Here is a 23,169-nt window from a genome sequence, read left to right on the forward strand (position 1 = left end):
GATACTCCTTGTTTTTAGTGTCTTTCCTCTTATAGATTTGATTATAGTGTAATGCAGTGTACTTGTATTCATATAGTACTTTTTGTGTTCTTCATTGTCATCCAAAGTCCGGCACTTTATTCTACACACTTCAAGCGCTTTATCCACCTCACATCTATGACCAATTTAGAACCACCAATTAAGCTGACAAGCATGTCTTTGAACTGTGGGAGGAAACCAGTGTGGCTGTAGGAAACTCATGGAGAACGACCACAGCTGGCGTTCAAACCAGGAAGCTTCTTACTGTGAGGTGACAGTGCTAACCACTGCACCAGCATGCCACCCTCTATCGATTCCTAGTGTATTTTCTGTGTGGTGGAAACAGTAGGTGCACAGAGCTTTTCTGCATCAATGCAGTCGTTTTATTATCTAAAAGTATAACAAATAAAGGGCTGCATGGGCTCAGGGGTGCAGAAACTCTTTCGTTTTGATATGATTATTTTTCAGTGTACTGTCAGGAAAAAAATAAACAACAAACATGCCAGTGTGGACTAGGGGATTTAATAAGCTTGGCGGTAAAAAAGAAATTCTCTTGAACTGTTTCTTGATCCCAATTGCAATTCCCTGTTCCGTTTCCTTAAATTGACATTGTTTTTTTTATCTCTACTGTTCTCCAATTGCTTCCTCAATTGTGCTTGTTGCCTTTGTCTCTATACTATATTAATGTCTTGAACTTATTGTTACACCAAATCACTACACATAAGTCATGCTGTGTCTGTTTCCATATAAACGTGAATGTATTTAAAGCCCCTGAGCAGTCTTAACAGGTCTAATTGGATGTAAATGTAGATGAGAATATGAAACTTAATTTAGCATGAAGTGTCAGTGTAGCGCACCTATCCCTGCAGAGAATGAAAGCTGTCTCTAAGCATTTGTCAAACAATTAGAGGCTTCACACAAGACCTGGGAACAACTATTCGTCTCATTCCAAGTGTCACACTGCAGGTATGGTTTTGTGGAATAACGTAGAAGACAACTTGTTGTAAATTGAGTTCAGACATCTGTGGATAAGTACAGGTAGTTTGCATTCTTCCCCTTAACCATGAGTCCTATTTTAAATGTCAAAGGAGCTTGCAAAGAAAAGCGTCTGGACTTCTTTAAGTTGTTTGAAGACGTTTCACTTCTCATCCGAGAAGCTGAAGAACTGAAGAAGCTTCTCGGACCAGACGCTTTTCTTTGCAAGCTCCTTTGACTGCGATGACCTGGATGACTAAGAACATTCACAGACATCTTTTAAGTGTCCTTACCTTTGTGTGAAGTAGCAGTAATTCTATTAGACTGCTCACATTGCCCTTCCTGGGTCAAACTAATAAAAAGTAGGCATAGTCACGTACTGTAGGAGATGGACAATCTGTTTCCTGCTGCTGTGACTGATTGTCTCAGTCTTACCCTATGTTCATATTATGAGCAGCCTGAGTGCTTTATAGTGGTATGCAGTTCTGCATCGGGCGTCTTATTGTTATCGGCACAAGCAGCTTGACAGGGGGAGCAAGTCCAAGAGCAGTGCAGACACCAATTCAAAGCAGTTCTGCAGTATTTTTAATAAAAAGCAACATCGAATAAACATTTTTAAAAACTCATAATTAAGAGGCCACATATATTGCCTGGACTGCAGTGTCACTGTCTCCTTGCTACATGCCATGTTCCTACTCTCAAGTAAAGGCACAAAAAGTAAAAAGACCAAAAATATATCTTAAAAAAGGTGGAAAAAATATATTTTTCTACTTGATGTCATTAAAACCACATTGTTTTGCTTCTGTCTGGTGTGCCTTTGTCCCACTTTCCACATTTCCAACTGCTGCTTCCAATTCCTGCTACTATTGCTTAAAGTTTCATATTTCTTATTATATAAAGAATTAAGAATTAATTTAGAAGAATTAAGTTTTAATTACTTTTTTTTCTTTTTTTAGCACAGAACAGTTGATATGGTCAAATATATAAATACACTCACTGTTCACTTCTTTAGGTTCGCCTTGCTAGTACCTAATGCTAGCAGGGCTGGAACTACTTTTTCCTTCAGAACTGCATTAAGTCTTTGTGGCATCAATTCAATATGATGCTTGAATGATTCCCCCAGGAAGCTGGTACACGTTGACGTGATAGCTTCACACAGTTGCTGCAGAGTTGTTCATCCAGTTGTACATCCGCAAGCTTGTGTTCAACCACATCCCAAAGGATTGAAATGCGATGGTTGTGGAGGTCATTTTTTGTACAGTGAATTCATCATCATGCTCAAGACACCAGTTTTAGATGGTTTGTGACACAGCATGTAAATCCTGCTGGAATGAGCAATCATAGGATGAGTATACTGTGGTCATAAAGAGATGGACATGGTCAGCAACAATAATCATGTATTGTGTAACATTTAGTGAATGCTCAGTTGGTACTAAGGAACCCAAAGAGTGGAAAGAAACCCCCAACCATTACCATCCTAGTAATGGTCGTGAAATCCCAGTATATTAGCAGACACCAGCAACCACGCCATGTTTAAAGTGATTTAAATTAACTTTTGTCTCCATTCCGATGCTCGGGTTGAACTTCAGGCGGTTGCTGCTATATGACTGGCTGATTTGTGTTGACAAGCAATTGAACAGCTTCACCTTGTGAAATGGGCGGTGAAATAATATAATAACAGACCATTAATGTTTACCTCTTTTAGCATATAGTTAAAAAGAAACAACTTTCTCCCTCTTGCTAATTTTTAAATTGTTTTTTTTATTGTTGCACCCTCTCACCTCTCAGTTCTCCAGTATTTACCTTCCTTTTGTGTGTGATAAAAAAATAGCTGTCTTGTGTTCCTTTGGCCTGTCCTCTGATCTATTATTTACTCTCCTCCTTTGTAAATCTGAGAACATTGTGTAGCAAGCTTCATTTCCATTGTTCTTTTGAACTTTGTGATTCATTTAAAATTATTTGTGATGTTGTTTTATAAACTAAATGATACATTTAGTTAAAACATTAATCTGATTGCTTTCTCACCTTTAGTGGTACATGATCAGTATAGTCCACATCTACAGCCGCTGGAGGAACAGTGAAATCAGATGCTATGTTAACGGACAGCTTGTTTCTTATGGAGACATGGCATGGCACGTCAACACAAATGATGTAAGTCCTCCTTATTTGTTACTTTTTCTCACTGTTGCCGTTTTGTCGTGATTTTAATGCTTCCTGGCAGAAAGGCTGACTAAGGCTGCCACATCAATGTTTCGCATGGCTCGCGCTCTGTGGGAGTAAAACATGTATACATCCTCAATAATTCTCATTGATGAAATGAGAAAATGAGTTTTAACTCACTGTTTTCCTCTGAAGTCTGTCTAGGGTTTCACTCTTTATTTGAACATCTGTTTGTCCCGGTTGTGCAGTAGATATCAGAATACAATTTTGAGACCCAGTAGCTGTTTTATGTGTAAATAATTTGTAACTTCCATTAGACTGAGGATGTCTTATTAAAAATTTGTGATAACAAGGTGATTTACAGTCTAACAGAATATTTGCATGTTCAGATGATTTCACACAGTTTTTAGAAATGATTAGCAATTTGGACTTGCAGAGAGGAAACACATTTAGAAAGGTGTGCTTTGAACTAAGTATAGTTGATGAAATATTCAACCACATTAAATGAAGATGCCTTAATTTGCGATTTTTTTTTTTTTTTTTTTTTTTTTTTTTTTTTGAAGAAATGTTGCGATACATGAAGAAAAACATGAACATTTGCAGTATTCCATAGGCATAAGCAGGTCTCTGGTCATATACAGTGGGCAACAAATTTATTAGACAACCTGGCAATGTGGTTTAAGCCAGAGCTGCCCTAAATGAACATTTTCTGTAATTTCCAAAATAATTGTTTATGTTTCTGTGATGGTTAATCCATCACTATGCATCAGTTTTTCACTAAAAATTATATTTTTATTATGTTATATTATATTTATTTTGCTGAATTATAATTGTTGTTGTTGGCCACAAATTTTCAAATTTATTGTTTTACAGAATAGCAGATAAAATAATCAAACTTTTTATTAAGACGCTAAATTACAGTTGTTTTCCCGCATCCTGTCCTTCCATCCATTCTCTTCCATTTATCCTTAACAGGGTCACTGGAGCCTATCCCAGCTTTCATAGGTAGAAAGGCGGGGTACACCCACTAACAGAAAAATTAGTTTTAGTGGTTGAATGTTGTGCTTGATTGATTTCTGAGAAGACCAGAGGGCATAAAAACATGAATTCACATGAACTGAAAATGTGACTTTTTTTGTCTAAGTAACAATATAGGTTTTAGCTATAAACAAGATTTTGGCAGATTTTTTTTTTTTTTTAAATATTTGGGTTTTCTTGTTATTTTGACAGGTGGTAAATAAATTTGTTAAGGATTGTATATTTGCTGAAAAGCTCTGTGTTTTGTAGACAGTGAATTTGCTGTACTTAGTTGGAAGACATCTAACATGCATTATATGTATAATTTTGATTTCTTCTGTTTCTTTGCTATTGAGGCTACAATCTTAAAGGTTAAATGCTGTCATCTTTAGATATCCTTTTTAATTGCCTTATTCTGTTCTTAACTACAACTCAGAAAGATACAATAATCTATATCTAAGTAATACAGTCCACTAAAGCTGTATTTCTTAGTTAGCATAAATATATGTGGTAATGGTTTAGTTGACTGTTTGCTTTAAATCTTACACATGTTGGACGTAAAACAGCATTTTTACAGGGTTAAATACAACCAGATCTCTATCAACTAATCTGATGATTTCATTCTTCCATTGAACCTCTTTTATAGATCTTCACTTGTAATGCAATTTGCTGTTGCCGTTGTAAATTGCCCTTCGATTTGGTGCTGGATGTAACTACAGCACATTTTTTCACTAGCACAGAGATTATATAGAGGTTTCATGTCTTTGTAAATCAGGGCCGTTAGGAAATTCTTTCCATCAGGGAATTGTCAACGTACACACTGAAACAACACGAGAGAATGTTATTTTGAAAAACCAAATTGAATTTCTTGGCTGGAATAGAACGTAAAACACATTTGAAGGACCCATTTGAAAAATCAAATATTTTACATTTTACTTTTTGACCTCTGCGTAATAGAGCTGTGTGATATATATATATATATATATATTTTCTTTTTCTTCTAGTCCCTGATGGTGTTGCCTCGTTTTCTATGTCCCTCTTGCAGAGTTATGATAAGTGCTTCCTTGGGTCATCAGAGACAGCGGATGCTAACAGAGTGTTCTGCGGGCAGCTAGGAGCTGTCTTCGTGTTCAGCGAAGCTCTCAATCCCGCTCAGATATTTGCAATTCATCAGCTAGGACCAGGCTATAAGGTATGTGCTTGTGGGTGCCTAAATTAGATTACATGTAAGCAGTCTGCATTACCAATCCATCTGTGAAATCAATGAGCAGCTCTGTCCTGCTGTAGTTCCTTTGCCTTGTATCGCCGTCCTGCTTTTCCTCCCAGATAAACGGCTGCATAAATTACCTACTTCTGGGGAATAATGGCACAGTACACAGAGGAAAGCAGCAGGCCCTCTGAGGGGATAGAGACATGAGCCAAGTTATATCAGCTGCAGCAGGTGGAGCGCTCCCGAGCATCTTAACAAAAATCAGAACATGAATGTGAATATAAAAGGACACTGGCCTCCCAAAATAGGGATTACAGTGTGAATATTTATTATATGTTGACAAAACATCCCACTGATCTGCAAGAAAAAGGAGGTGCCGGTTTACTTTCAGATTCTTCTCCTTATTGTCTCACTTTTGTCCCAGATGCTCACAAAAGGCTGTTTCTGTTCTGTTTCTTCAGTGTTAAGCCCAACACCCTCTCACAAAAGTAGGAATGGCATTTCATGCTAAATAAACCCTGAACACAAGATGTGACTCATGCAGTTTGCACTCTCAGTGACCAATTTGTGCCACTAGTGTTTTGTCTCCAGCTGTTTTAAAGACAAACTTACTAAGTAAAAGCTACCCTGCTGAAGATTATTTAAGTCAGGTCTACTGATGCCCAGGAAATTCTCAGAGAAATCATTGTTTTCTCTTTTTGCTAATGACTGGTTACTTGTTGTTCACCTCCTTAACTTTTATTCTATTAAGACACAGCAAAGCAATCGTTCAGAATTCTTGAAATAATGAAGAATAAATGTCCCCAGGGGAGACAATTATCTGCAGTTCGTGAAGTTGTGAACAATGTTTTTAAGACCTAGACAGGTGAGTTGGGGAGAAAGGTCAGACAGTTGTCTACCCCACTGATTTATTGTTGTAGTGAGAGTGCTATACAAATGACGAGAGGTCTGTTTTAATTCAGAATTGCCTGGAGGAGTCTGAGTGTAGCCAATCTCAGCATACATCTGTTAGACTGTGTACTATACACTCAACTTTATACTGTCTGAACTCAGCAGAGCCGGAGAAAAACCATCGCCTCTGATGTATGATTTATTCTCTAATCCGTGGTCCTTTCCTCCATGTTTGATGTTCGACATGCTTTCACTTACTCCCACGGTGTATTCAGTGTAACCGTAACTGCACTTAGTTTAAATGCAGAGATTATTGCTGCCTAGGGTTACCGTTCCTAGTGCATGTTATGATTTATGACTGTAAATCTGACTGCGTTGTGTTAGCTAGATTTCTTCTTCAGGCTCTGAACTTGGATATACTTCTGTTTATTTCGTTTAAAGTACAAACAAACAACTTTTTTCTTGTAAAGTTCAAACTTTATGATTGACTTGACATTCACAGACTTTGACAGATACAGTTAGAGGTGCTTCTGGACACACTGTGCCTGACAGCAGCTGACATATTTTTTTCTCTCCATTTGTTACTCCAGTTTTAGCAGTTAGTTAATCTTCAAAAGTCAGGTAAAGACTCACGAGGTCTGGGAGTTCTTTAAACAGAAAGCCTAAAAAATCCCCTCTCTGCATACTTATTCCTAATATTTTCTTCTTTTTTCTTTTTTCATTTTTCTTTATTCTCTTGGAAATAATGTCATCTGTATTTGACAAGTTAAAACAATTGTGCCATGATTAACAGTTTTTCACATGATGCACTTTGTTTTTCCTTTGTTTTCTATTATCACTATCATATGTGTTCTACATAAGGCAGATTAGCTCATGGAATTTGTAACAACACTGCACTGCAGTATGAAACACAAGCTACAGGAGAAGATATTGGGGCACAAATCTGATCCACTGTTGCCCAAAGTATTTGACATCTAACTGTGCAGAATGCCTTTACAACCATTTGTGAAAGAATGGATCATTCTCTCTGTCTTGGCCAGCACTCTACTGATTTACTAACTGGAAACTTCCAAACCTCCTCTGGCACCAACATTAATATCAACATAAAAACTGTGAGCTTCATGCCCAAGCAGCTCCTGTACATGTAAAGTGAACATGGCCAAATACTTTTGACTATGTAAGAAAACCGAATCACAAAAGCTTCAGATAATCCACAGAAATGTGTTGCTTTACAAAATAATCCCAACAGGAATTTTTATAAATAACTAGCGAGGAGGAGATGGGAAACGGACCAAAGCCGGAAGTAAAATAAAACAATGACAAGCAAAGTCAGTAAAACAGAAAACTAACAGCCTACAAAACAAAAACCATACAGATGATAGATATGTGACTTTTCTTTCCTGGCAAATAAGAAACAATATACAGAAAGAAAAATGCAAACCCCTGACAGTTGTAATAAAACAGCAAAATGGGGCTTACAACGCACACAGATATTTAATGGTACTTAATCTTCAAACATTGGGTTAATACTGAAAAACAATGTTTATTTGGAAGTGAAAAATTGCCTTTATTTTAATTTGTAGTTGGATAGTTAGTTCACTGTATTAAAGACACACAAGGGTCGGTAGCAGAAGAAAATGAAAGTCATACTCGGGTATATTGTGTTATTTTCTACTTGTATCACAGGCAACAGGGAGTGTTGCAGTCCTCTAAGTGTCTTCCTGTGGTGTGCAGAGAGACTGGGTTGCCCCTGGTCAGTGGCAGCCTTTGGGACTAGTAGAGGAACTGCACTCTAATTCTTTTTTACGAGTGTCTGGCCTATGGAATGATGCTGTCATGCTACAGGGTTTGATAGCCCAAAACCCATGGGATCATTATTTTCACACTGCGGCAAGGATCGCACAAAAGTGCAAAGCAGTGGAGCTTGTTATTTCTTGCCACTTGGGTTCCATGAGTTGAAACTTTTGAAGGATGTTAGAGATTTCATGATGAGATGCATGATGTCCGCTGTGTGGACCTGATCATAGCAGATGAAGAGATTATCTCTCATGCTTTTTTATCATCGTAGATATGTCATTAAATTGGGCTCAACCCTCTCAGTGTCAGTGCTGTGAGGAAAGTGATATAACGCCTCTATAAATCTCTATCAATAGACATATTTACTAGCATCATGTTGAAAAAGGTTCATAGCACTTTAGGCAGAGACGAAACTGTAACATGTAACAAAACGGAATGAAAATGTCAAATAGTATTATTACATTTCAAAAGATGCAAGGTAGTGTTGTGCAATACTTGTACTTGTTGTTTAATAATAAAGATTATTAAAAACTTCCAAATGTAAGTTTCTACTAAAGGCTGCCAGCCACTTACAACTCTGCACTTCAGAGGCAGTCAGAACAGAAACCATACTCGTTGTAGAATTTGACAATCTGAGTCAGATCACATTTTTTTATCCATTTATTCCTCACTGAGAAAAAGAATCCCAGATTTCGATGCGTTTTGGACAGGTGCGCAAACCCTGTTTGCCATGTTGCGGAACATACTGTATTTATCTACAGTCCCTCTAGGACCAGATGGTTGTTTCATCACTGTTGCTTCAGCTCTCTGTGTCTCTCTTTATCTCACCACCACAGTCTTGCTGCCCACAAGTCAGAGAGGGAAGGAAAAGCATTTCTTTCACCCATTAATAATTCAGCCCTCCTGATTAGAGAAATTGATTTCTGCGTTCACACTGCACTGACAGATTAATTCAGCTCATCTGTCAACAGCTAATTGATTGAGTAAATTGAGACTAGTCTGTCATCGATCAGCAGTTTGTTATGGTAGCCATATTGAATGTGTTACTAAACCACTGACTCATTTAACCTGTGCTTTATGAGACATGTTGGTAAAGGCATTGTGGTAAATATGATACAGTTATTCTTACAAGACACACAGTCCCAGTAAAACATTGAATTATCATCATAATCATCAAGTCGCTGGTTTATTTCCCTCAGCTGGGCGTAAATTTATAATCCGTTTTCTTCCTCTTATTACTATAGATGTGAGGTGGCACAGCAATTTGAAGCTAAACTGCCAACCGCCAGCTTTAATTTGAATGTGTTTTCAGCTGTATTGGCAAAACTCGTCCCCAATTTGTCTCTGCTTCATGACTGTATTGGAAAGGAAAATTACAATGTCAGTGCAAAACAAGCAAAAGCAACCCCCCCCCCCCCTCCACAAAAAAACCCCAAGTACTTTATATCCAAAAAGACTGCTCTGACAGTGCCTTGTCTGCAGCCTTCTTTTAGTATGTTTTTGTGAGAGTTCAGCAGTAACTGTGCTCGGCTTGAATTTGCTCAAGAACAGAGCGGAGTAAATGACTTCTTGGTTAAATTAATGCAGGTACACAATCATCTCTGGTATCAAAGCAGCTTTGATCTTTGTCATCAGACCCTAATCATTGTACTCTGCAGTCGAACTTGAAGATTGTCATCAGGCAATGTTGCACTCAGAACAAAAGGCTTACGTGCACATTCAAAGTAAGACAAAATATGCAGCAAATATCTCGAAAGAGACATAACGATGGAAATAATTCATTTTACAAATATAAGTTTAAACATGAGTTTTACGTCTCATATTTTGGAAATTTATTTACAGCCACTGGTTTTCTATTTTGAATAAAGCTTTTCTTTTGACATGTAAACATAATACTGCTGTCACAGCTCACTTTATTCTCTTAGTTACTAAAAAGCTAATGGTTTTGCCTTTTGTTGTTGATTGCACCCATACAGAATGATAGAGATGAACAGGATGCTTTAATCAATGGAGAAAATTCATTTTGAAAATGGTGATATGCTGTAATGCACTCAGTGTCAGCCATTTTTCATTCTCAAATGAAGTTATAAATAAAAAATAACACCCAAGAGGCAATGATGGGGTGTATGTTCACTAAGAAAAATACATAGCCCTTCACTCTCACACTTTTATTTTTGTCATTTTTTTATTTGATTTCTCTCTCTCCCTGTTTTTTTTTCTAACAGAGTACATTTAAGTTCAAGTCTGAGAGTGATATTCACTTAGCAGAGCATCACAAGCAGGTATTATATGACGGCAAATTAGCCAACTCCATCGCCTTCACCTATAATGCGAAGGCCACTGATGCCCAGCTTTGCCTGGAGTCTTCGCCTAGAGAAAACGCCTCCATCTTTGTGCACTCACCGCACGCCCTTATGCTTCAGGTCAGTTGCATTACTCTTAACTTTGTGCTCAATACTTTAGGTACTGACTCGTTCATTTTTATTACATTGGGTTTAAAATTCAGTCCGTACGAATGCGTATTTACGGGTTTTGCCTTACCCTTCCAGGATGTGAAAGCCACAGTGACTCACTCCATCCATAGTGCCATACACTCTATTGGTGGGATCCAGGTTCTCTTTCCCCTCTTTGCCCAGCTGGACTTTCATCAGCGGAATGACAGCCAGGTGGAAACAACTGTCTGGTAAGAAGAAGCAATTTTGAGACTGTACAACTTCTTTTAGAAATGAAAGTAGAAGTTATATACATGAAACTGTAGATGAGGGGGGAAATTTGTGAATTTCATTCCTTTTTCATATTTTTTTATTGTGATTTATGGCTGTGTTTGTGACCGATGAAGGGTTGGCAACTAAAGTAATATTAATCACTTCTTAAAATGGCTTAAGGGTTGCTTTTTTTCCCCCCATGAATAAATCTTCATGTAAATTATCAAGTTCAGCTACAACATTCCAGCATCTGACTTATCCTAATTGGGAAGTCACTGAGGTGTTCCAAATAATTATCACCCTTTTTTGTGGTGTTAAGCTTATTGGCAGTTAACCTCATAACTCCCTGGGAGTAAAATCAACAGAAGCAATGGGCTATTTTGTTAAACTTGATGCTTAATATGGTTGAAAACTACAAATGTGTGCTCATGATTTTATAGTAAATGACAACTTATGATGGATTCAGTTCAGAAACACCCAGGGTCTGCAGCATTGTTGGATAAATAATGCAGTGATGAGATTTTCTGTATCATATAGCAGTCTTGGTCAAGCTGTAGTCCCCTTTCATTATTATCTCTGCTCACTGCTTCAGACTCCTCTCACCCCATCGTTCTGAGCTGGTCTGCCCAAAGCTTCCCAACTGTGCCCGGGATGGAGCCTGAGCTCTGCTCTAATCCTGTGTTAGTTCAATGACATGGATGGACGCAGGAGTGGCCGCATAGCAGCACAAATCCCTGATACCCAAAGCTCTGTCCCTCTGTAGATTCCTCTCCTCTCAGCTCTCTGTCCCTCCTCCTCTCTTTCTAGCATGTTAGAGTCTTTGGCTCACTGTGTGCAACTCTCCCAAGCACTTTGCTTTGTCCTTGCCATGGCTTTTAGACTGAGTCCTTCTAAAAGCCTGTTGGGCTGAGAAGTTCAAAGCGTCTGCAACAATTAACTCCATATAATGCTCCCTGATCTGCCTTGGCTGTTCTTGACAGCATCATCAAATAGTGATTTTAAAAAAAATCCCCTTTAATAATAGCGTGAGCCTGTGTCACCTTGATTTCCAAGCAGTGCCGGTGTCGCATCAGCCACGACTCCTCGACCAAATTGGAAAAAATCTCTGCTTGCAGCAAAGGATCATGGGATAAACCAGACCCACACAGAGTCGTGTCATCTAATTCTGTTCTCTGTTTAAGTAAATAGTCCAAAGGGGGAAAAAAAAGACTTGAAGTTAACATTAAGTAAATGAGTTTGTATGCATGTAGTGTATGTTCACTATACATGAGCAAGCCTGCAGAGGAGTGATTGTGTCCTTGTGATTGTTGTGCTGGGGTGAAAACCACTAGAGGATGTGAGGAAAAGCCGATTAAGAAGTGTCACCAAGCACCACTGTTGCTCAGCCAAAAGCTTCTGCTGAGAAAAAAAACCCTGCAACAAAGAAAAAAAAATGCCTTCACTGCACTGCCCTGCCTCCTCCTTCTTCCCCCACCTCATACAAAAATATGATACCTACAACTCTGTTACAGTTCACCATAAAGAAATTCCCCTGTCCCTGGAGAACCCAGCAAACCAGCCTTTTCTCCTGCACTGAGGAGGGATGAAAGCAGTGAGCTAGAGTTCCCAGCTGACTTCTGACATCCTCTGAAAATGACCTTGTTTTCCCCCCTTTTCATTCTGTTTATAGAATAGTTGATGGACAAATTACATCTTAAGAGTCTTTGAGTCGATGAGTGTTTTATTCCTGTATGAGAGATTGTGACTTTTACTTTTACAGTGCCACTCTCATGGCTTTTCTGCTTGAGCTGCTTAAGAGCTCCGTGGCCATGCAGGAACAGATGTTGGGAGGAAAGGGATTTTTGGTGATTGGGTACCTACTAGAGAAGGTATGCAAGAGCTTACACAAAATATTGCCACTGTTTTCCTACCACAGTGTAAAGTTTTCTAATTTAACCTGTGTTACCACACCCGTAAAAATACGCAGTACTATCAAAGTCTTCTGGAATCAGTCCATAAAAAATAAAATAGAAAAATGTAGACAGTTTTGCCTTCAGGTTCATCTCCTTGTGCAAGCTGGGACTGCTTTCATCAAAGCTGCTATCTTTAGATTAGATGCTTCCTTGATCTCACACATTTCCACAAGACACAGATTTCACAAATCACAGTTCTTGTCGTATTTGCTAAATGTCCTTCATCAAATTTCTCAGTACGGTACAGTACAATTTATTGTTCAGTCTCATCCTGGGAACACATTCACAGTTCACAAATCTTGTGAATGTTGTAAAAAAAAACCAAAAAAAAAACCTACCAGCTATGCTACAAGCTGTCGAGACATGCACACGAAGATGGCCCTGAAAGGGAAATGATTTGGCTTCAGGCAGTTTTAATTGTTTGTTTGTTTTTCTTTTGTTTTTTTTCTTGTATGAATAATACAGGAACATTTTGACCCAACTTCACTATAGAACCTGTACGCTTATATAAACTGATTAAACAACAGCATTTACCCCACAGCCATCACACTACTGAACACAGAGCATTCGCTCCCCTGCTAACAGACCACAAGACTCAGTATCACTGCAAACACTCACACATGCTGCTTTACATTTGCACAGTACAGCTCATCATCAAATTCTCACTCTCTAAATGTGCGTATTTTACCTTTTTATGTATTCAGTATATGCATCTTATTAAATCTGTTATAGTTTTGCTATTTTTATATTAGATATTTTTTTACCAGGCATCTGCTGGCTTGTTCTAAACAATATGTTGTTCTTTCATAATGTCTGTCTGTATGTTTATTGTTATGATGTGCTCATAGGCCACAACAAAAAAGTCAGGGTTTATTATAATAATCATGATGCGTGTAAGATGCTGTCTGACTCTCTGTCTGTGAGAAATTACAAATAAAATAACAGCTGTATAGACGTTTATTATAGTTGAAAAAAAGCACATGTTCGCCACTTCATTTTCTAGTTCAATGAAAGGATAACTGGGACATTATTTGGCTTTTTTTCCCAACAAAATCTTTTCAAAGTCCTATCCCAGCGATCTACCGTTGTCCTCAGTGCCAATGTGCACCACGTCTCCCCACACTCTCACAGCCCCGTCACTACTCTAATCTGTCGTCGCCTGTAGCAGAGTCCTAAATGTGTCTTTGAACTAAACAGAGCTAGAGGAAGAACACCCCCCTCCTCTACCCTCCCTTTCTTTTCACATCAATTTTTATTTACCCATTTTGTGATTCAGATCAAGCAGCCGGTGTCTCTAGAGTGCTCGCTCTTTTGGAGCGCTGAGAAATGATGCCACTTTGTCACTCAGTGACTTGCCTTCCTGCTGGCTTCAGCTGCTGTTAACTAACAGCCAGGCAGAGTCGGCACCTGAGAGCTGAAGGGTTTTTTTTTTTCCTCGCTTCCTTCCCGCCGCCAGGTTTCACACTTTCACATATCGCACCATCTGTTCATTATCTGTTTATGCCACACCTTCCCTTCTTCCCGGGCCTTCATTTTATCCCCTCTCTTGCCCTCAGCAAGTGTCCACCTGGACAGTGAACAGGTGCCAGACATGATCGCTAAAAGAACTCGTCAAAGTTGACTTTTCTGCAAAGTCAAAACAACTTGCACTAATTTTGTTTGAATATTTGAATATAATATATATTTAATTTATAATTGGACTTCAGCAACTTGACAAAATGACTGAATAGATCAATTTTTCACCCATGCCAACATACACAACATACACATAGATGAATATATATATTTATATATATATATTTATATGTGTAGATGTAGATTTTCAAAATGCACATTATCATATCACACTATATTATCTGATGCTGACCACTTTTGTAGTTTAATGCTTCTACCTGTCTTTCAGGTGTCGGTGACACAGTTACAGATATTTTTATTCGGTTTGTGACAAAAGGTTTTAGCTTCCTCTGGATATTGCAGACACATTTCACAACCAGTTACCTTAGGGGTTTGCTTGATGCAGCAAGTATCAGGGAACATAAAAACTTGCTTACAGCAGAATCGTCTTGGTGACACAATTGTTATTTAACATGACTCTGTGCTTCTCTCTACAGTCATCACGTGTGCACATCACCAGGGCTTTATTAGAACAGTTCCTCTCCTTTGCAAAGTATCTGGATGGTCTAACACATGGAGCACCACTCCTGAAGCAGCTGTGTGACCACATCCTTTTCAATCCTGCCATCTGGATCTACACCCCTGCCAAGGTGAGTTCCTGCAGGTAACTCTCACTGGTGTATCCAGAGTTACAATAACAGGCTTTAGTAATGCCCCACATCATGAGTTCTTCTGTAGCGTGGGGTGGTAATAAAAAATAAAAATCCTTACACATTCATTCTATTTTAATGGAAACAGGCAGTCAAGTATGCATCATACTGGTGTCAGTTTTGATGAGATTCTCAGTGACAGCAAGCATTTGTGCATGTGGCAATAAAATAAACTATATGGGTAATAACACTGCAAGTGAAAAACGTTTTTATGAATAATTATTAAATATTCTTCGCAAGGATCAACTTGCATTAATTTGAACCAAAGGAATGCTATTTTTACTCTGTCAGTTGAGATGTCAAATAAAAGTAAATTATGTCGTTTTACCTCTAGACGGTGTTCAGGGCCCAAGTGACATTCAGTGAACTACTGCTTTTCTAGCGTGTTTTAAATGTTCCAGAGGTCTTTTCCACCTCCTTTTAAATAATGACCCATAAAAAATAGGATGAGGTATATCAAAGAAGCTAAATGTGTGTGTGGCAAATACATTTGCCTCAGGAATGCTGCTTGTGGTGCCAAGGCATGAATAAATAAAAAGAGGAAATAAATACAAAAGTGTCTGGAGGCTCGACTGCCACACTCCTCCAAAATAGGGCATAGAGAAAAGAGTAGAGAAATGAAAGAAACAGCTAGGTAATGAAGTGGGGTAGAACACTTTAGCTACACACAGCTACTCTGGCTCCTTCCCTGAGGACATCCCACAAGGTCCACATTTCCTCTCTTCATATTCTCGAGCTGCACAGGCTGCAGAGAGCCAGCTGTGCCAGTGAGCACCCTGACATGCACTGTGCATTAATTACACGGGACCTATGATGTCCTTCCATGGTCATATAAGATTTTGTGAGCAATTTTAATACTCTGTTCCCATGGATATTGCTTTAACAGTATTGCAGTGTTCATTTGTCTCAGAGGCCCTCAAACGATATCACATCACACGCACATCATAGCCACTCTGCCACCTTTCATCATGGCTCATATTTGGCTCATTACTATCTTGCAATTTATGACATATGGGGGAAAAGCCATCAGTATTTAGTGCTAAAAGGGCTGTAGTAGATTAAGGATTCTTCTCAGGTCTACTGCTAATTACAGAGGACATGCTAATCATGACTGAACAGAGTGGAGCTGCGACAAATATGAAATTGAGTAATACAGGGTCAGTGGCCATCTAGAGCATACACCTGCAAGGATAATGAGCTCGGTTAGTGTGAAATATCACAGCAAAACTTGTGGTTTGTGGTTCATTGGACTAAGATGTCAATATTTACTTACATGTTTTACTTAACTGTGCATTTAGTAACATGAGTACATCTATGTGTCTATGTTTGTGTTCCAGGTGCAGCTCTCTCTGTATACCTACCTTTCTGCTGAGTTTATTGGCACAGCGATCATCTACAACACTATTCGTCGGGTGGGGACTGTGCTTCAGCTCATGCATACGCTGAAGTACTACTACTGGGCTGTCAACCCTTCAGAAAGCAGCGGCATCACACCAAAGGGTCTTGGTGAGCCTATGAAGCATCCTAGATCATTTCGAGCAAGTTCTTTTTTTTCTCTCTTTGATGTGGATTTAGGATTTGATTTGATGGGTGTTGCTGTTTATGTAAACTCTTTCTCATCCATCCGAGGGCTCATCCACGAGAAGCTCGGTGTTTTCGTAAGCAAATCATTGGTACCGAACCAATCACAATCATTGTGTTCAGTCAAAAGCCTGCTATCAAAGCGTCTTCCTGAAATGGCAGCAGCTCCCCCTCATTTGAAATGACTCATCTCCACATGGAAGCGCTGGCTTGTCAGCTGTTAAGACCGTGGCCATCACAGGAGATGACAGTGAAGCAGACACACCATATCAATATTGTCATCCCACTCGGGTGCTTAGTGTGGGTGTTAGGTCTCTGAAACCTGGGCCAATAGCATGACTGGCATCCTCAGTCTGTGAAACAACAGCATGTCACCAAGCAGGCTGTGCTGGGAGTGAAAGTGCCCTTGAACTGTCATTTCCTTTTTGCTATCCATTATTCTTTACTGAAACTATCTGTGTCACAGTGTAAGATTTGTTTTATGTTGGATCTTAGAGCTCACTTTATACTGCACCAATGCCCAATGAAATTTACTTGCTGAAGGTTGAAGCTTGTATTCTGACAATGACAATGTCATACTTGTTGTACAATCAGAGGCTGTTTTCTTCCAAAAATCATGCTTCTCTACCCCCAGCGTTTCCTGTGGCACTGATCATTTCTTACTAATTCTGTCGGGCTGTTGCAGAGCTGGCTGAATATTGCAGTGTTCTGTCTGTATATACCACATCAAGGCACTTTGCCTGCGTCCTTGATACTTTACCAATGGGTGTGATCCTAACTGATATAATTCTAATAGTGGTAGTGACATGCAGGCTGAGTTACGCTCATGATTTCTGACTTTATTTAGTTCTGAATCACATCAGCTCACACCAGGTAGTGTCCCTTATTCCTTCCTTTGTAGATCAAAGGATGTTAACAGGATTCAAGTAATGAAAGTTCATCTTAGAGATGTGGACTAGATTAAAGAAAACCTGAATCCTTGACCTTTACTGTGAGGAGTTATTGGGGCATTTTTGATGCCATGATTTGGGTACTATTTTTGTTTTTAATAAAAAAAAAGAAAAGAAAATTCTAATTATTAAACAGAGTTATCTGTTTTAGTCATGAAACATTTCTATCCTGATGGGAGCAGTTTATAACAGATCATGGGCCACAAGGGAGCATTTAATGAGTATGAAATTGTATAAATCACATGACTTTTGCAAGTGTTGAAGCCAAAATCCTATTAGGACATTTTTTCCCTTTAATTCTCATGTCTTGTCTTGAGTTCATGTTCTGGGACAATGAATTCTTTTCATCCTACACCGACGAGATTTTATCATAACCTGTGTGTTGAACACTCCGTTCACCAATTTGTAATAACTTACTGTGATGCTAAAATAGCTTGTTTAGGACATGTTTCTGTCCTAAACGTAGGAACTGTAGTTTTTTGTTGCACAAGATTGTTTCAAGAGCGAGTTTCCTGCTTAGAACTACTCTGACTTACGGTTATATCTCACTGAAATTTGATTTCCTGTACCAAATGAGAGAATGACGATGAGATAAACAGGTAGGAGCCATCCAAGCATTTCAACTCATGTGGTAAACAGTCAGCAGAGGTTAAGAAAAAAAAGCTCTAGATTTACCAGTCTATCCCAGACTTTGACTTACAATCATGGGCATTGCCCTGTGACTCAGACAATTGAATGCCTAGATGAGGCTCCTTCACAAGGTGTCTGTGCTTAAAGGGGACAGAGCTGAAGTACACAGGGAAATTCTGTTTCGGCGTTCCATCATGCATCAGCACAAAATTAAGATTGATCCAAAAAGTACACTGGAGAAATATAAACAAAAAAATGCATTTTAAGGGGCACATGCAGCAGTCGCCGCTCAACAAAACTGTGAATAAAAAGAGGTGTGACAAAGACATCCACATCTGCACTTACATTTTGTAGTCCATACTTGTCAAGCACATTCCTCTGCTGAGTTGGTTGGGTTTTTTTTTTTTCGCTAAGCTTTCCCTAAATACAGACTTTACAAAGTGTAATTATGGTGCTGATTGTCGTTGTGTCCCTGGTAGACTGTAATGGGCTGAAATAATGGTTGAGATTCAATGGAAGACTTCTCAAATGGATCACCTTTTTGCTGTACGTAATTTTCCGAGTGAGTCTGGTTTCATTGATTTGTGCATCTTTTGGCAGGTCAGTTTCTCTCTGTCCTCCTAAACTGAAAAATGACCAAACAAAGATGCATACAAAAAGGGAGAGAGCCAAGCGGATAATGAAGTGTTCAATTATAGGACACAGAGAGGGCGTTTAAAACCGATTTCCTCCAGCTACTCGTTCTTTTTCTGGGAGTGCCTCCCCCTTTTTTTTCCCTCAGGTCTTAATAGAGAGCGCTATCAAATTAAAGCCATGTATCATTCGGTTATGCGCAGAATCAGTGCAGACACTCATAGACAGTTGCTCATTGCTCAGCTTCTGTCAGTCTGTGACATGTACCCACAAGCCAGCACACAATTTGTCTCAATCTATATCATTCTCCTTTTGTCTTTGTCTCTGCCTTGACTGTTTTACTAAATAATGAGTAATGAGATGGGCAGCAAAGTTTCTTGGCCATTTACCACATTCGCTTTAATGTTATCCCCATTATAAGAGAAATCACCAGTTACAGACATGCAGGGCTGCTTCAGAGGAATAATATGATCAAGAGTTTTAGATGAATAGTTTGTGTGTGTGCGTGTGCGTGTCGTCCTTAAGGGTACCACCATGTATCTTTGGTGAAGGCTTTCACTTCCTTCATTGGTGTGCTGTGTCACATTTACAAATTTATACCATGAAAACTCAACAGAGCACATGAAGGAAAAAAAAGGTTTTAATATCTACAAACATTTGTCTGTAGCCTGTCTGCGTTCTGTTTACAAATCACGTTTGAACAATCTTTGGTGGAGGAAAATATGTGGCGAGAAGAAGAGGGATGGCATTACATTTACCATCATGCTGTTTTCATGCGAGGAGGGGATCTGACTAGGTAACTGAGGGGCACTATGCACACTCGTAGGATAGCAATCTGGAAATATGACTTATTACAATGTTTGGTTTGGCATGTTATAAAAATATAGTTCTAAGGTCTTTGCCCTGCTGGTAGTGTTTCAGATTTTTGCAAGACAGTATTTACAAAAGAATCACATTTATGCAGTAAAACATCAATATAGAGCCACAAGTTGCTTTACCCTTTAGTAAGGGCAGGACTGAATTGCGGTCTGTCCCTATGAAATGTTTTCTTATTGCAGTTTAAAGTGATTATACTCTACATGCCATAACAAAAAAGGTTCAACCTGAGAAAAAGATGCAAAAGCAACTCATGGCTAAATCTAAAGGAAAAAGTGAATGCTACTGCAGATTATTACATCATGTCAGAATTTGTTTGTTTAGAAACATTCACTCAACAAATTAATTTACTCACTATTCTATTGAAACCCTTGTACCAATAGACGTCACACATGTTTTTGTGCATGCCATAACTTTGTTATTATCATCAGTCATAACCTGAAATTAGGCTCCTGCATTAATCACATGGACATAAATCGCTTTTCAATAAAGGCTTTCTCCTTGTGCCCTTGGGACGCAGGAAGTAAAGCAATCTGTAAATGAGAAACAAGGGCCGTTCGGAGCTGCTGAGCATAATTGGTTGCGAATAACTGAGATGCGGCGGCTGTAGTAATAATGTTCTTATCGTCCCTTCTATGTCAGACTCTGTCCCTGCCCTGGGTTCTTGTCTCTCCCTCTATTAATCAGTGTCAGGATGCAGCAGCACTTACCATCATCCTGCAACCTCAGGGAGCCTCATCATTGATTACATTGACCGGTTGTTGGAGCAGGATGGTCAGTTGTCTACTGCGGTTGTATCTGTCATCGTGGCATGGTCCCCATTTCAAATGAACATGTGTTCTGCCAAGGTGGAGGTTAGAGTTTATCAGGGCTGAGAGGAGAAGAAAGACAATGAAAAAAGTATCAAATTTTCCATTAAACACTTGTTTTTTTTGTGTTTAACCCTGTTACTGTCATTTCTTACCTGTGTAAATGCGACAGATTTTGTCAGTGTACCTTATTGGCTACATAGGATGTATAAGAAATGAACTGTAGATATAAATATGTGTGTGCATGCACCAGATTTCCTGCCTTTGTGCTACAGTGAGAGTTCTGCTAATCCTAAGGGGATTGGCTTGTATTGTCATAGACGGTAATGTATGCCACATCCTGTATATTCTGATGTGTCGGTCTGAATAGCTCTGTATTGTTGTGATCTGCCTGTTGCTGGAGCCCATTAGAGTGTTTGCTCATGAAAGCATGTTTTGGTTAATACAGAAGAGCTTATGATAATGAGCAGTGGCTGATTGTGTCAACATTAATTCTTGTGCCAGCCAAATCACTGCAACGGGAGCAGCTCTTTGATATGACGGTTAATCAGCGTTTTTTGTCATTCCTGGCATTCTGTTTTATTTACACCTGGTGACAGCGCTTAGCTCATCACATGTTGACTAAGTTAGAATGTGAGGCTTACTTCAGAGCGCCAAAGTGACCTTAAGTTGGCAAAGGCATTTTGCGTAGATTTAATGAGATGTTGGCAGGTGTGACAGAGGTGACCTTGGGCTGGCTGCCTGGGTACTGTGTTGTGGCCAAGGCTACGTGGGATACACAGAGTTTGGATGCGGTGTGGATGATGAATACGTTTAAGATGAATACTCCAAATGAGCCCTCCCAGGCTTAAAGCATAAAGCCAGAGAACGTGTTCTGCTCTGATGACAAAGTGGGAGATTGGCTGTATGCCCAACACTAGGTTGTTGGTGAAACTTTTCATCCACACTGAAGGTGAATCCAGTGAATCAATAAAGGACATCATAGACCAAAAACTGTAACAACAAAACATACCCAAAATAAATCTAAAAATAGTCACTCGCGCTTTAAAAAGCACCCAAGCTTTTTCTCAAAAGCCCAGAGGAGCAGAAAATATGACTTTAACGAGAGAAATATTTTAAGGTTATTAAAAAACATCAAAAAGGAACTTGCAGATAAGGTATCTAAAAAATCACCAATAAAATATTAAAAATTGAGACAAGACTGGAAGATGTTTTATTTGGTTCCTGTACCTCCTTTCTCATTTTTATCTCTCCTTTCACAGATGGTCCAAGGCCAACCCAGAAAGAAATAATTTCTCTGCGGGCATTCATGCTTCTCTTCCTCAAGCAACTCATCCTGAAGGTATATCCTACCTGTCTTTGTGCCTCATAGCTCCTCACACGGCTGCACTGAGAAAATATGGAGATCGCTCCTCTGTTATCCTATAATGTTCTCCTGGCCTGCTCCTTAATAAATTCAGGAAACTAGCTGGGCATGAAAAGTTTAATGGATTCAGCAAAAAAAAAAAGAAGAAGACAGTTTTAATGATTATTTCATCATTGCGTGAAGATACATTTGTGAGTTTCAACTTTACAAATTGCTGTTTGTCTTTGCTTCAGCTAGTTTTTCTTTATTGCACGCAGGTACGTTGACATGTTGCTGCTTACATCCTATGATATTATGTTTCTGCAGTTAATTATCGTGCTCGCATCCAGGGGCAGGGAAGAAGACATGTCAAATTTTAACACCGAGTAGAAATCAAGTTTGGAGTTATCTGTCTGTTCAATACGGTTTTGTTGCAGAAACGAGGTGCATCGATCGTAAACCCGTTCGGAGTACAACGATGGAAATTGACACTGAGGATGCCAAAACTCTTGTGTTTCACCTCAAGCAATTTCAAACGAATCGATGGAAAATCATAAAAGCTCTGAAGCCTTTTTTCAGCCTCTCTAATATTTAATTTTCTTTGCGCTCTTTCAGGACCGAGGTGTGAAGGAGGATGAGCTACAGAGCATCCTCAACTACTTGTTAACAATGCACGAGGTACCTCTGAGACTCTCGGCTCCTAGTAAATTAACTCAGTGTGTTATTGTATCACTTTGCTGCTCTAAGCTTCGAGGTGACAGTGCATTTTCATAATTGCTCATCTGGAAGCGGTTTGTTTTTATTTTAACACTTTAACTGCCAAATTAGTTTATATCTAACTGACGTTGCAATTTCTGATGTGCAAAAACTGGTCCCTGCTCTCGTACTGATTTTTTTATCTTGTATCAGAGCCTCAGTTGTATTCTGTAATTGCAGTTTGTTTAAATTCTGCGTTTACTGCACTTTTATTAGTCTTAATAAGGAATCTTTTTTGTTTAGAAGAAAAGCTGTGCTCTCTGCTTTTCTAAAACTTTCTTTCTCCACTGGATTGACTGCAGGACGAGAATCTGCATGATGTGCTGCAGCTGGTGGTGGCCCTCATGTCTGAGCATCCAGCCTCTATGATCCCTGCTTTTGACCAGAGAAATGGAATACGGTAAGCCCCTCGGGGAAAGACTCTTTGCTGTTCAGGCACAAAATGAAGAGGTGATTTCGCAAAATAAACCTAAGCACCTAACGCTTGTGCTGATGCTGTGTGCCCGTGTGGTGCATGAATAATTCATATGTTCAACGAGG

The 23,169-nt window shown here is 39.1% G+C and overlaps 1 protein-coding gene across 2 annotated transcripts in view; it reads left to right on the plus strand.

Moving 5' to 3' along the window:
• Positions 1 to 23,169, plus strand: part of nbeab (neurobeachin b) — a 201,267-nt gene that overhangs the window by 56,494 nt on the left and 121,604 nt on the right. For both annotated transcript variants that reach the window (XM_087851111.1, XM_087851113.1), the window contains exons 7-16: positions 3,025 to 3,144; positions 5,216 to 5,362; positions 10,294 to 10,491; positions 10,618 to 10,751; positions 12,533 to 12,641; positions 14,837 to 14,989; positions 16,387 to 16,555; positions 21,791 to 21,870; positions 22,489 to 22,551; positions 22,932 to 23,029. In XM_087851111.1, the coding sequence (XP_087707237.1) occupies positions 3,025 to 3,144; positions 5,216 to 5,362; positions 10,294 to 10,491; positions 10,618 to 10,751; positions 12,533 to 12,641; positions 14,837 to 14,989; positions 16,387 to 16,555; positions 21,791 to 21,870; positions 22,489 to 22,551; positions 22,932 to 23,029 (1,271 nt within the window). The remainder of the gene's footprint in view (positions 1 to 3,024; positions 3,145 to 5,215; positions 5,363 to 10,293; positions 10,492 to 10,617; positions 10,752 to 12,532; positions 12,642 to 14,836; positions 14,990 to 16,386; positions 16,556 to 21,790; positions 21,871 to 22,488; positions 22,552 to 22,931; positions 23,030 to 23,169) is intronic.

The sequence above is a fragment of the Neolamprologus brichardi genome, chromosome 14 (assembly GCF_056152115.1).
Source record: "Neolamprologus brichardi isolate AB-2024 chromosome 14, ASM5615211v1, whole genome shotgun sequence".
NCBI classification, from domain to species: domain Eukaryota; kingdom Metazoa; phylum Chordata; class Actinopteri; order Cichliformes; family Cichlidae; genus Neolamprologus; species Neolamprologus brichardi.